Genomic DNA, 14,290 nt, shown 5'->3' on the forward strand with positions numbered 1-14,290 from the left:
TTAACTGCTATATTGAAATTGTTAATGGCATTACAAAAGTTGTTAACCGTTATACTGAAATTGTAAAAATTTTCAAAAAAATTATTTTTGACCACTGGAGCTCCGGTGACCAATTGTCAGCCGGTTACTGGAAGCCGGCCAGTGGAGGTTTTGGTATTTTAAAAACAATAAATAAAATGAAGGGTAATTTGATCTTTTCTTTTAACATGATAATCCTAATTTGTCTCTTGAGACCAAATTAGAATTTATCAAATTCAGCAGACTATTTAAGTATTATGAAATTCAAGTGATATTTTTCTGTTTTTTTCTCAAAATTATATTAGCACATAATATTTAAATGAAGTACTTTTACCTGGTTGCCTTTTCTAGCAAATATACCGGACTAGCCAGCTGGGGGCTTGAACCTTGGAGGAGCAACTGAAAATCTCTCGTTTGAGTTTGGGAGCAACAATGTCGGGTTTTCCCTTTGGATCCTCCTCCTCTTCTTCCTCCCAATCTTCATCTCCATTTTCGTTCGCTAACACTTCATCCTCTTCTGCTTCACCTTTCTCACTCGGTTCCTCTCCTTCCCCTTTTGGGCCAACCGCAGCCTCCACCGGATTTTCGTTGGGATCATCCCCTTCCCCTTTCGCCTCCTCCTCTTCTTCCTCAAACCCTAGTTCTTCTTCTTCCGCACCTTCTCTCTCTTTCGCACTCAACTCCGCCCCTTCCTCTGCTCCTTCTTCATCTTCGTCTCTTTTCTCCACTTCAACCACTGCCTCTGCTTCGGCTCCGTCTCTCGGGTTCGGATCTACCCCTTCAACTTCTGCTGCTGCTTCTTCGGCGAATTCATTGTTCAGTTTTAGTTCGGCAGCACCCAACTCATCGAGTTCCACTCCATTGCTATTTGGGTCATCTTCTGCTGCTCCATCTTTTTCTCCTTCCGTATTCGGGGCAAGTTCCGGATCGTCCCTTTTCGGGTCAGCCCCATCAGCAGCTTCCGGGTCGTCTCTTTCTGGTTCATCGACGCCGTCTTTGTTTGCGTCATCTGCATCATCTTTGAATGCTACCTCATCCTTATTCGCTTCATCTTCATCTGCAGGGGCCAGTTCAGGTTCCTCGCTGTTTGGGGCATCTTCGGCTCCAAGTTCTAATGCCACCTTGTTTGGAGGGACGACTGCTGGAGCGGCGCCGTTTGGGCCATCAGCTACCAGCGCGAGTGCGGGGTCATCTGCGTCCATCGCAGCTGCTGGGTCTTCCCTGTTCGCAGCTTCTTCGGCTTCTTCTTCATCAACAGCTGTTTCCGCTGCATTTCCTGCTTCAAATTTGTTTGGTTCTTCTGCTCCATCTTTTGCTGCTACCCCCGCTTCTTCGCTCTCGAGCCCGTTCTCTGCTGGTTCTACCCCAAGTTCAAGTCCAGCTCCACTGTTTTCTTCTTCTCCTTCTTCAGGCTTTTCCTTCTCTAGTGCTTCGGCATTTGCTAAGCCGTCTACGCCCACTACTGTAACTTCTGCAGCCCCTTCGCTGACGACATCGTCTTCTTCCTCCTCCGGCACATCCAGCTTCTCATTTGGAACTGCTTCCATTTCTGCTCAGTCTTCTTCACCTTTTGGCAATGCAGCCTCAGGAAGTTCAATTGCTAGCGCACCTGCTGCAAAGACGCCTTCGTCACCATTTGCAACCTCTGCGGCTCCACTATTTTCAACAGTCACGACCACTTCGGTTTCAACCCCAGCGTCTAGTTCTACAACCCAATCTACTTCTGCGCCTATATTTAGTGTGACTTCTTCTGCAAGTACAGCTACTACAGGAATTGCTGCCGCTTCTGCTGCCTCTTCAGGCAGTGGAGGATCTTTTACAGGCTTCAGTCTCACTAGCAGTACTGCTGCTTCTGGAGGTGCAAGTTCTACTTCTGGCTTCTCCTTCTCAACTAAGCCATCGACTTCTGCCTCATCAACACCTGCGGTGTCAAGCGGCACTGCACCTGTATTTGGTGAGTTGGATAATTACAGTCTTTTTATTTTTGAGGCATTTGTTACTTATACTTAGAGACCATCACGATACTTATTTGCAACTAGCGTGTGTGGCCTTTGCTAAACTCTATTGTTTTCCTCGTCAAAGTATAGTTAATGGATTTTCTTCTTCCTATGTATTTTTAGAAGCCTTTTCTATCCTTCTTGAAAGTTCATTTTGATGTTCTACTATGCTTTTTGCTAGAAATTGGGGGAAGTAAGCATGAATAGCTGAGGGCATATTAAAGTAGATTATTTGTTCTATAATCTAAATGATGTGGACTGTTAAATTTATTGACTGTAACTTTGCAATCTCATGAGTCTACTCTAGAGGATGAGTGGAAATTTACTGGCTAGTAGACATGCAAGGGGGTGCAGATAAAAGGTTGATGACTTTATTAGGATTTATTTATGCAAGGTTCTGTTGGTTCCCGTCACTGGTCACTACTATTGTTTTGTTAATTCTTGCGAGGTGTTTTTTTACTTTCTAGTCTTGTGAAATTTGTGAAGGAGAGATACTTATATTGAGAAACAATAGGCAGTGATAACATTTACTAGGAATGCAGAATGTTTTCATAACATGCATTTAGTAATTAGACTTGTGATGGCACAAATGGGAAAGAAACTTCTGCGTCTTGTGGAGCCTCCCTAGGGATAAAGCTTTGTGGGCCCTCAGTTCACATTCTGTTGTGCGTTGAACTTCATCCTGAGAGACAGTGGAACAAAGGAAAAGCAAATGATGTCAATCCTGAGACTTTGCATAATGTTAGGATTGATTTTCCCCTCATCTACGCGTTAGTGTAAGCTATAAGGACCTGTACTTCTACGGGATTTGTTTTTGAGTCTCTGAGCAGAAAGCTTGACATTGTTTTCTACCGATTGTATTAACAAATCATAAGCCAGAGGCTTGGGAGAACTGCTGGCAATGTGTGCTTCTGGAAGTAACTATGTTGTTGGATACATTTTTATTGTTGATCGCAGTGCAGAGAGATTTTTGTTAATTTTGAAGTTTTGGACAAATATACTGCATGATGTTGTGGGCTTTGAGCATCCAGGAGTCATGGATGTTGGTTGGCTTAGATCGTAATAAGTTTGTCTCTTTTTAATTTTATTGACGGCTCTTTTCTCCATTGCTTTAGGGTCCTTTTTTTTTTAATTAATTTCTTTAATTACTTGAAGTCTGCATGATTGGGTTAGGGCAGGTACCTTCAGTTAAACTTGATATCTTCCTCTGTACAATGCGCAGGATAGATGATAACCAAAAAATTTTAGGAATTAAACTCTGCTGAAATTTGTAGAAAAAGACTTAAGAGAAAGGTTACCCCAAGTCCAATGAAATGTGTGGGGAAAGATTGAAAGAATACACAAAAAACTGTATGAGGCCTTTGTGAACCTGCTCTGATCATGGCTTATGAATAATGTGGATGTTGTTTCCTATAGATTTTATATGTTATATTGATGATTTTTTCTCCAGATAGTGGTGCGCAGCAACTTAGGGATGAACTTCAAAATTGCAACTTACAACTGTGGTACTGTGTGTATTGATAACTTTGAAACAACTTATGAATGCTAGGGCTGAACAGTTAATTAACTAGAGGCATAAGTATTAGTATTATAGAGTATTTATGGCATAATCTTAACCCCAGACCTTTAAAGCTGTATGACTAAAAGCTGACAAAAAGCTGCAAATCATGGGTAGCGGCATTGGTTGGCCCATATGAGGTTTTTTGGCACACTTGTCTGGGGAAAAAATAGTAGACATCTGAAAAGATCGCAGAGGAACAAGTTTACGGAACAAGTCTAGGGGGAAGTTGGGAGAAAATTAAAGGGGAGTTTTGGTTGGGAAAAATGTGTTTAAAAAAGGATGTACATCCCCAAACTTTTTTCTCTAGGATCTGCTTTCAAAGCTTTCAGCCTTTATTTACAGAGAAAGGCTGAGTAAATTCCCTTTTGTTGGTGATTAGAAAAGTGAGATTTAGTACACAATAGCACGTATCATTTGATGAATTCTTAGGAGTTCGCTACTTTGTGATAAGATAGATCCCTATCTATGCCCTTGAACTTGAATTAGAATAGGGATCCGCGTCATGTAATCTGACTTCTTGCTTTAGATAAGCTCATCAAATGGATTCCTTAATTTTATGGCTTGAAAGTACCTCTGCTAACTTTTGAGAGCATTAATCTTTCTAAACGAATACGTTATTATTGTTTTTAATGATAATTTGTTTTTCTAGAGAATTTTTCTCTCCTGTGACTCTTGGTGAGGCTGCATCTTGAAATTTACTCTTTGTGAATTCTTTAGACTTCCCATCTCCCTATTTAGGCCCAGTGAATGTAAATTTTGTCCCAAAATCTTATTGAGTGGCTAATCCAACAATTGGTACCATATGGGCCATACGTTGCCCATGTTGTATCCCTATTGGTTGGGATTTCATCTCTGGGGCTTATTTAACTGTTCATGTTTTATGTTTTCTGAGGTCGTGCTCTTTCTAGTCATTCCACCTTTAAAATTTTTCTGCCAAAAAGTAACTGATCAAGGGGTTTGTTTAAATTATATTTCGATTTATTTTATGCTGAATTGAATAATATGTTTGGGTAGGGGATTTCATCACTTTGAGAGTTGGTTTCCTTCTGCATTTCCTTTTTAATTTCATTGTAGTAGATTCTTAGCTTTGTTCTTGTAAACTTTTTCTTTTTGACTGACCTAATTCTTTTGCAACGAGAATGTGTTTTACATTCCTAACTCCGAAGGCTTATGTCCCGTTTTTCACTCTACAATTCTGCAGGGTTTACCACTTCATCTTCTGCAGCTCCAGCAACTTCTGTTTCTGGCGCTACTTCCGGACAGACATCATCATCCCTGGTTGTAGCTTCCACCAGTGGGTATGTATACTTTATTTTGGGTAGCGAGTAAAGCATTTTCCTCTGCATCTGCGGTAACTTTTTCTCTCTGGGTTTTCTTGTTTAAATTTCTGATTCATGCAGTAAAAAATATTGGTAGTCAGAGGTGCTCACCAGCACTTCTATGCATTGACAAGTTTTCTTCTTTCTTTGTTTTGTCTCTCAATTCTTGAACCAGGTGCTGTCACTTTCGTACATCTTGTGCACTGAGTCCCCTGCCCTTTTTTTTGGGGCAGGCACGGGGGGTTGCACTGTGTAATTGGTCATTACATTTTGATTCTGAACTAGGAGCTCTAAGTTTTGCTTACTGTGTTTTATTAATCATGGGGTGAGGGTGGATTGCCCTGCATAGCTGATTATTGCAACGTTTTGCATTTTGCTTCGGTGCTGTGCAGTTTTATTCCTTCTCTGTGTTATCCCATATTCATTTCCTCAATATTTGAAGTTAAATTATATTTTTTAGATTGTGATGCATATTGTGAGTCAGAAGGCTTACTTTCTAATCGTGAAAAGTATCCATTGTTTTGTAAGATACTGCATAAAAGTCTATTACCTTTAAAAATATAATGAGAAACCTAAAGTAGATATATACCTTTGGCAGGTAATTCAACTCCAGTTAGTTAAATCATTAAGGCAATTATGAAACTTAATTATGTTCAATCCACTGCTCGAAACAGACTATCAAATTCCAAAACCAACGGCATGTTTGGTAGATATCTTGGAAAACAGAATATGCAATATCTATTATATTCTGTTATCATTTTAGTATTGATCATCCTTTTTATTACTTGTTATTTCTGCACGAGCAAAATATTTAGCTGATCTAGAAAATTACTTTTTCTATTTCATTTTCCTTTGTATTTCATCTCATTGTGCATACCAAAATTACTGTTTCCTTTAATTATTTAAAATAATATTGTTGATTAAATCTGTTATCTAATTAATCGATCTTCTGTAAATAATTGATATATTAATGGAACGTAAAATACACAGGATTATTCATTGCTGGTATTTTAGTTAGAAAATAGTTCATTTTCAATATTCAACCTAAGATTGTTAGCGTATCTACTTGGCCTCAGCTCGAAGTTCAGTTTTAACATCACCTGGTAAAATTTCCATGGTGCGTTTTTATCATCTTTTAAGTGCTGTATGTGTTTGATTTATTGATTTATCACACGTTAAATAGTTGGAATGTGATTTTGACCGTTAGTTTTCTACTTTTTCAATAGAACCACTTCAACTGTCAGCACTTCAGTAACTGCTGCACCAAAATTACCATCAGAGATCACAGGAAAGACTGTAGAGGAGGTAATCTCTTTATGTTTCCTGTTTTATACTTCTATTTTCCTATGGGTTTATTGTCTCTGCTTTGCTTAAAAGGAGAAAGTTGATTCCCTCTTATGCACTATGCCCCATAAAATCAAGTATTTTGGTTGCTACTTAAGGTTGGATTGGGCATTTTTCTTTCAAGGATGCTAAAGAAGAAGAAATGCTTCTCCTGAAAGTCTCGTTGAGTACGTGAGAAAGTTTGGTTGAAAAAGAAAAGATTTGATACACTTATCGTGGACAAATTTAACTGCACATATTTAAAAACCATAGGCAAAACAATCACATGCATAGCATGCAAACGTACTCTTCTATCATAGCAAATAGGACAATGAATGGAAAATCTGTCAAAAGCATATTTCTTCCTACGTCATTGCTAAATATTGGTTGCTGATTTGGATAATTGTAAGTCTTTCTCTATCTACACGCATACACATTCTTTCTAAATTCATAGACTTCTCTAGATTATCAAGGAGTGGAATGCTGAGCTGCAAGAGCGTACTGGGAAATTCAGAAAACAGGCAAACGCCATAGCTGAATGGGATCGCAGGATTTTGCAGAATCGTGATGTTCTGTTAAGGCTTGAGGTCATTTCTATTGCTTACATGATCTTTGTGTAATAAACATGAGAACAGCTTATATTTAACATTGTCTGACTTCATAACTGATTTGTAATTCTACTAATGTTTCTAAATTTAATTTAGATTGAAGTGGCAAAAGTGGTTGAGACACAGGCAAACTTGGAGCGTCAGCTGGAGTTGATAGAGACTCATCAACAAGAGGTATTTTAAAGACCATTTCTGAGTAGTTTTGGTAGATTCTTTTCATGCTCTATTTTAAATAATATTTGTTTTTACTAGCGTGCTTATGTTTTAGATATAATTTGTTCTTATATTTTATAGTTAGTTAAAAAAAAAAAATTGCTTGAAATGCCCATTGAGAGTACCGCTTTCCTTATCACATGATTATATCTTTTTGATGAATGCTATGACTCTCTCTTTTCTTATATCTGGTCAAACTTGCATGTGAGATGGTGTATGAACTCAAACTCTGATTCCAAATTCTAAATACTTAATATATAATTTTATGAACTTGTGATAGTCACTAGGTCATTTTGGTAAACAAGCATGTATTAAAAAGTGACAAGATTGTCATACAGCCAATATGGAGGAATTTAGTTATCTAAGAATCACCTATATGGGTCCATCTTTTGGGCATGGAAAGTGGAATTTGACATTTTTTAAAATTTAATGACATGGTGCACAGTGCGCGCGCGCGCAATTCAACAGATTGTGGCACATAAAAAATGTAAATTGAGTTTTGAATTACATATGATAGCAATAATGTGAAACATGAGTTTCCAGCATAAATATGATGTCCATACTAAGATACAAATAAAAAGCATAAATGATAAAAGAATACTTCTATTCTGTCGCGGTACTAATCTAAGGATTGATGAACCTTGAATGAGGTAGCTCTGCTATATTCCGTCACAGCATAATTTGCTCAGAGGATTAATGAATCGAAGAAAACAGACAATGCTTCAGTTTGAGACATCAAAGCAAACAAATGAAACATGCATCGAGCATTGAAGCTTCAGAGTGTCAATGTTCCTCTTTGCTTCGGTCGCTCACAAACGTGATTTCAAGATGAAGAACTTGTGATTTTGAAGGTGTTTCTTCTGTGCCCTCACTGATGAAAGATAAAAAGCATAGGTCAAGCAAATGACTTTGCTTTTGCTTGTTTTGATGCTCTTTTTATGTGATAAAAAGTGGTCGAAATGCACCGAACAAAAAGAAAAAGGTTTTAACGTGTGCATACAGTCTATAAGCATACCTGCATGGAGTATTTACCTGATAAAGGATACCATTTTCAGTGCATCTTTGCTTCTTTGCCAATTTTTTTATCCAGTATAGCCAGTGGGAGTGCATGCTAACTCTCTGCACTCAATGGTGCGACATAGTACCTGTGTTTTTTTTTTCCAAATCAAGGGTATTGCCTGCAGCACACCTGCGCTTTGTGAATTATACACATGCTCATTATTGTTGCCCATTTATTTTAGGTTGATAAGGCTTTGCATAGTATGGAGGAAGAAGCTGAGCGTATTTACAAGGATGAGCGTGGTTTGCTTCTTGATGACGAAGCCGCATCCACAAGAGATGCAATGTGGGTATTTAAATTTTCAAATCTGTTTTCTTTCCTTATTGGCTGAATATTACGGGGTCCAATATATTTTAACGTTGCACTTCCTCTTTTTGCCCCTCCAAATACCGCATTAAAAGGTCACTCCTTTTAAGGCTTGTCTGCATGGGTTATGCAATTTTGCATAATTATTCTTCAACTTATATTTGTGATAATGAACAATCGATCTTAATTGTGCTAATTAATCTTCCGGGCTACGTACCTTTATTGTGCTGCCTGGTTTACCTTACGCCCTAGATGGTGTGTCCTTAGATGAGTTAGTACTCAAGGAGTTTGTAATCCTTGCATAGGTGTTATCTGAATTACGGAGCAAATTGCTTCATGCTTAAATTTGTATGATAGTTCTTGCAACAACATGAAAGATTATTCTAGAAATTGCAAGGTTTCATCATATTTATTTTTGAGTTCTGAAAATTTTAGTAGTTATCGGACAAGCTTTCTTTGCGTGCTCAACCTGTTTTTTTGGTAATTGGGGGATTCATATTACAGCTTTAGGGGCTTATGCAAGTGAAGCCATATTTTCCTTGCAAATTATCGGATTGGTGATCTGATAATTTGTCTGTCACCTGGTGCATTGGATCCTCTTGTGGTTTATTATTATTATTTTTAATCAATTTTTATTTTTATTTTTTCCTCTTGCAGGTATGAGCAAGCTGAATTCATAGAGAGGGAAATGGAGCAGATGACGGAGCAAATAAAGTCAATTATTCATAACCTTAATGCCAGCCAGGTAAACATAGTAGTTGATGCTCCTTTGTTAAAATATTAAGACACGATGCTTACACAATATTTTGTTAGGGTGGAGAACTTGATGCTCTCGATGGGATGAATCCATTAGATGCAGTCGTACAAATCCTTAACAATCAGCTAACTTCACTGATGTGGATTGATGAAAAGGTTCGCATCTTTTGCTATATCTAATTTTAATTGTAATTATAATTTTAATATATAATTTGGCATTGTTTGCTTAATCCGCTTGCCAAATCAACAATGTTGCATTTGGACTCTGCTCCAAATGGAACTCACACGTACGTACGTCCATGCACAAGTGTTTCTGATGTCTTGGTTTTGTTACTTCGACTTGGTACCCTAAGTGAAGGCTAATGTTTCCTTTCTGACGCGCCAATCACTAAGAATTTGGGGTCGTCAGTCATGTAGAGATATCCTCAAGTTGACAACAAGCACTTTATTATCTTACTTGCAAGAATGTTTGGATTTTGATGGAAGACACATAAATGATCGTTTATAATTAAATATATCATCGTGTCCTTGTGAAAATTATTGGAGGGTGAATAAGAGAACTTGCATTGAAGGTACTTGGCGATGCAATAATAGCACTCTTTTATGCAAAATAGCTGTGCATGGAATGGGAGGAGAATAGTGCTTATAAGGGATATTTATCATGCGAATTCACTGTTTTTAATAATTGTTGGAGATCAAAATTGTTTGAGATGTTTTGTCCATTTTACGTTATTCTACAGGGTACTGAAGTTAATGGGCAAATCCCTCCATTAGCTTTTAGGGGAGGATTCCCATGCGTACTTAGGTCCTCATTAATTGAAAGGACACCTCTAAAGAGGAATCTTGTCAGCCCTTTTGCATGGGGCTAAATGCGAAGTTCCTCTTGTGGTTGGCCCTTTATGATTTACACCCTTAGATCTCTATCTATTGGTGCGTTAACTTTGGTTTTAATTCAAAAAAAGCTTTGATTTTTTTTATTTTATTTGGAAAATAGCTTTACCTTTGAAGTGTAAGTATTTAGTTCAATTTGTTCTTTGCATTCCACTGCAATAGCTAAAGTTCATCGATATTTTCCAGGCTGAAGAATTTTCTTCCCGCATCCAGAGGCTTGCCAACCAGGGTTCTGTTTCAGATCGAGAGCTTACAGGTCCAAGATTCTGGATGTCCTCTTGATTTCTAGGATTTATAACATCCTGCTATTTGGATTAAAACAAGATGCACATCATCATTATTGAATATTGTAAGTGCTGATTGCAAGCAAGCAATAGGTTTTTTTTTTTTTTTGGGTTAACTTTTTAAATGAAATGAACCACCCTTACAGAATGATTCTGATCATATGACATTTTGAACTGTGTTTCTAGACTTGGTTCCTTTGAAGATAGCAGAATGGCTGTTTACAGTTTCACTCTAGTTATGAGACTCTAGGTAGAGCTTCATGCCTACTTTATAGCTACCCAATTACCATCACCAAATATATTAATTGTTGGATAATTGAATCTCTGTCCCTTACTTGGTGTCCGCTTTCAGATTGATCGCTATTTTTGGTGGGGATGATGGGATCGCCATTTTTTGTTTTCTTGCCAAACGCAAAACTCAGTTACGTTTCTTTTTTTTTTTTTTTTTGGAATTTTGAATCATATATAAAGTCTCTTACAATCATTAAATCTTGTGACAAATTCACAAACTTCATATAGATAAATTTAAGGTTATGCGCTCCTACAAATGTGTATGCGTAATTGCCAAGTCTGTGTTATGTATTTCCTAAAAACGTGTAGATGAGTTATAAACAATTACTCCTCTGAACTTGATATAAGATCTGTTTAATTAATTTGATTAGATTAAGAAAGTTAGATAAGTTAGTTAATTATAAGAAATGTGATGTTTTTTTAAAATATCATAATAATCTTTTTTAATATTTCTTCTATATTTTATTTAATTATTGATAAATAAGATAAATAGGTTTTATATTTAAGACTAAAATCAACTTAATAATTATGTCCTGTATTAAGGATCATAACAGTATTTCAGTTAGATGCAAGAGTTTATGAATTCTAAACCCCCCCCCACCCAAAAAAAAAAAAAAAGGTTTTGGTTAACGCTTTTCTGCACTGCACTGGTTGCCTTTTTTCTATACCAGTTCAATTACCGGCGTAAAAAAGCCATAAAAGAAACATGTCAAAGGGTATTTTCAACACTTGTTTGGAGCTGTTTTTGAAAATCATTTATACAAGTTAATTCTTTTTACGTATTTATTTTGTATTCTTAAATTACTGTTGAAAAGTTATTTTTAAAAAGTCATGTAATTTAGAATCAGGCTTGGCTTGGAAAAGGGCGCACAGATTATTCTTCATGGTGAATAGTGATGCTTGGGAAGCTGTGAATTTTTGTTAAGAATGGAGAACCCCAGTTGTTTTACTTGTGGAGTCTTTGACAATAAGTTTCCTGACCAAATAAGCCCTTAAAGAAACCCTGAAATTTTAAAGAAACCCTAAAATGGGACCATTTGAACCAAATTGTATTTTTCCAACTACCAAGAGAAGATTTAAGAAGAGTTTTAAATCAATTTGTATATATAATACAATATCTAGAATTCTAAATTAAAACATTAGTGAGTTGAAGTTTAAATTCGGATGAATCTTTTATAGAAATAAACTCTTCTAATTGTTTTTACTCAATTGCATAAAACTGCTTTTTAATAGTGAATGCATAACTTTTTTAAGATAATTCCCGTAACTTGTGGTATCAATTGATACTTAAAACGCAGGAAATATAAATCTGACATCAATTATTTAGGAGCAACTTTTCCGGTCCCAAATATAAGAGTTATTATATGAATGTAGTTTTCAAAGCATATGATTAAAATAAATATTTTAAGAAACCCAACATAGATTTTTAACAAATAACTAGATTATCTAAATTTTGAATTTCTATAAATGAGTGATTAATGGTCAGCGGTCATGACATATTCAACCACTTGAAAAAGTTTAATTTTCTTGTGTGTGTTCGGTTAGGGGCTGTTTTAGTAGGAATCTCAATCAGTTGCATTAGGATTGTCCCTGTAACTAAACTAAAAAACAATAATTATAGGTACATTATAAATTATAAATATGCTTAAAAATAATAATGGTAATAATAGGTTTTACATTTACAAATGAATAATTTAAAATTTAAAATGCCATTCTTTTCATGGAGTTCATACTAGCAAACTGCGTTTTACATTTTCTGCAGTTGCCCCTTGCCCGTCTCCAATATTTAGTTTTAAAATTTTAGGTCTCAATAAATAAATAAATTCTCATAACAACATAAAATACACGATGGGGTCTCTAAGAAATCTAAACATTGAACAATTTGAATTATAATTATTGATGATTTTAATCTAATGCTAACGATTTTTTTTTTATGTTTTTTTCTATTTTCTTTGTCAAATGTCAATCTCTACATTAATAACTACTTATCCAAATCTATAATAAATACTTATTTTGTATCATGTATACTTATTATTGTATTAAGTACACTTGTTTAACGTTGTAAACTAGGATTTGGCCCTTTAGCATCTCCACCTACAAGTAGCAAGGCTGAATGATTTTTTTGAAAGTACATCAATAAAATAAATAACTTGATAAATTGAGTATAATGAGTTCAACTTCAAGGATTGAATTGAAACTATAGAGGAATTAAATAATTAATTTTTGTTACTTTATAGATATGGATAATGTTTTCCCAATGAAAATGGCAGCTAACAAAAAAAAATTATTAGAGCTAACAATTTCTTCCTTTTTTTTTTTTAGGGTGATCCTTATGCCCAGCATATGGTGTCAGAGTCTGGCAAGTAGTATTAAAGACTAATAGTGAAAGCGAGATGTGTGAAAACAATGAATGCTCACCGCGGCCTTCTTTTTTTCGATGGAATTGAAGCACTAAATTAATGTACTATAATGCTTGCATCAGCTTTTACAACATCAGAAAGAAAATCCGGAATGTAACTAAAGGTAACTATGCCCTGCGATATACTGAGAGCTCTCTTGGCTAACAAATCAGCAGCACGGTTCTCCTCACGACGGCCCCATTCGATGCTCGCTTCCCATTCCTGACCGAGCCATCGCTGAATCTCAGATAGTAACTCCCCCTCCGGATGATCATCGTTCCACCCCCAGGAAAGGAGTTCGACAATGTCCATGCAATCTGTCACAATAACCACCCTCTTCCATTGAGAGTCCCACGCCCTCTTTAAGCCCCACAAAACTGCCCACACCTCAGCATGTAAGCTACTCCCATGACCCACGTTGCACATGAAGCCATTCAGAACCTCCCCCTCATGGTTCCGTGCAATACCTCCACAAGCGGAGCTAGAACCATCTTTAACGCAAGCATCGTCCACATTAACTTTAATACACCCTAAGAATGGCGGGTGCCAAACTCTGGAGTTTCTAACATCGTGCTCAGAAGTGTGAAGGCTAGGATTCGACCACCGTGCATTCGCTCGAACTTGAGCTATAAGTTTATCCGAACCAACAGCTCGTCCATTAAAAACTCCTTCGTTACGGTTCAGCCATAGGCTCCGAGTCATTATACAAAACCAGACACGCCACTCAACTCCCAGACATTCCTCCAACTGATCGATATTCCAATCCACCCATTGACCCACATTATCAAAAGCGAAAAATCTATCACTCATTTTTATGGGCACCGTCCTTCTCCAACATTCCCGTGCGATTTTACAGTCTCAAAGTACATGTAAAATACTCTCTGTGACTCCCACACACCAAACACAATTATCATTTTGCTGCATCCCCCTAGTAACCCGAGCATAGTTTGTTAGTAGCCGTCCCCGGACACACAACCATAGAAACATACGACATCTCTGGGGTACAGGAAGCTTCCAAAGCTTTCGCCAACTGCCTCTATTGCAGACAATATCCTGATAGCCCAACATATTGTATGCTGATTTAATTGAGAACATACCATCCTTTGTACCCCGCCATCGCACAGAATCAACCGCTTCTCTTCTAACACGTGGATACGTTCTCTCAATATTATAAAGCACTGAGCCTGGGAGGAAGCGAGCAAATTTCACCCACAACCAAGCACCATCCTCATCTAAATACTCGGCAACCTTGTCATCAAGCATA

At 36.9% G+C, this 14,290-nt stretch overlaps 2 protein-coding genes across 3 annotated transcripts; one reads left to right on the forward strand and one right to left on the reverse strand.

The window, feature by feature from the left end:
• The first annotated feature begins 405 nt into the window (after positions 1-405).
• Positions 406-10,657, forward strand: LOC114713017 (nuclear pore complex protein NUP62). 2 transcript variants are annotated; one of them, XM_028897593.1, is made up of 9 exons: positions 406-1,972; positions 4,778-4,874; positions 6,122-6,200; positions 6,683-6,805; positions 6,923-7,000; positions 8,281-8,384; positions 9,063-9,150; positions 9,219-9,317; positions 10,239-10,657. In XM_028897593.1, the coding sequence occupies exons 1-9, from the start codon at positions 451-453 to the stop codon at positions 10,332-10,334; spliced, it is 2,286 nt and encodes a 761-aa protein (XP_028753426.1). In that variant the 5' UTR covers positions 406-450; the 3' UTR covers positions 10,335-10,657. The 2 variants fall into 2 exon arrangements, with proteins under 2 accessions (XP_028753426.1, XP_028753427.1); XM_028897594.1 differs by lacking the exons at positions 8,281-8,384; positions 9,063-9,150; positions 9,219-9,317; positions 10,239-10,657 and adding an exon at positions 7,715-8,127.
• Positions 10,658-13,083: 2,426 nt separating this feature from the next.
• LOC114713008 (uncharacterized) lies at positions 13,084-13,836 on the reverse strand. Its single transcript, XM_028897585.1, has one exon. The coding sequence runs from the start codon at positions 13,834-13,836 to the stop codon at positions 13,084-13,086; it is 753 nt and encodes a 250-aa protein (XP_028753418.1).
• Positions 13,837-14,290: the final 454 nt, after the last annotated feature.

The sequence above is a fragment of the Neltuma alba genome, unplaced genomic scaffold (genome assembly GCF_004799145.2).
Source record: "Neltuma alba isolate B1F8T4 unplaced genomic scaffold, ASM479914v2 tig00011409_pilon, whole genome shotgun sequence".
NCBI lineage: Eukaryota > Viridiplantae > Streptophyta > Magnoliopsida > Fabales > Fabaceae > Neltuma > Neltuma alba.

Bases quoted from the DNA above. Each gene is read 5' to 3' on its own strand.
- LOC114713008 (XM_028897585.1), bottom strand. From the start codon at position 13,836: ATGAGTGATAGATTTTTCGCTTTTGATAATGTGGGTCAATGGGTGGAT.
- LOC114713017 (XM_028897593.1), top strand. From the start codon at position 451: ATGTCGGGTTTTCCCTTTGGATCCTCCTCCTCTTCTTCCTCCCAATCT. The intron at 6,201-6,682 runs GTAATCTCTTTA...AGACTTCTCTAG, and splicing joins CAGGAAAGACTGTAGAGGAG to ATTATCAAGGAGTGGAATGC. The intron at 9,318-10,238 runs GTTCGCATCTTT...GATATTTTCCAG, and splicing joins TGATGTGGATTGATGAAAAG to GCTGAAGAATTTTCTTCCCG.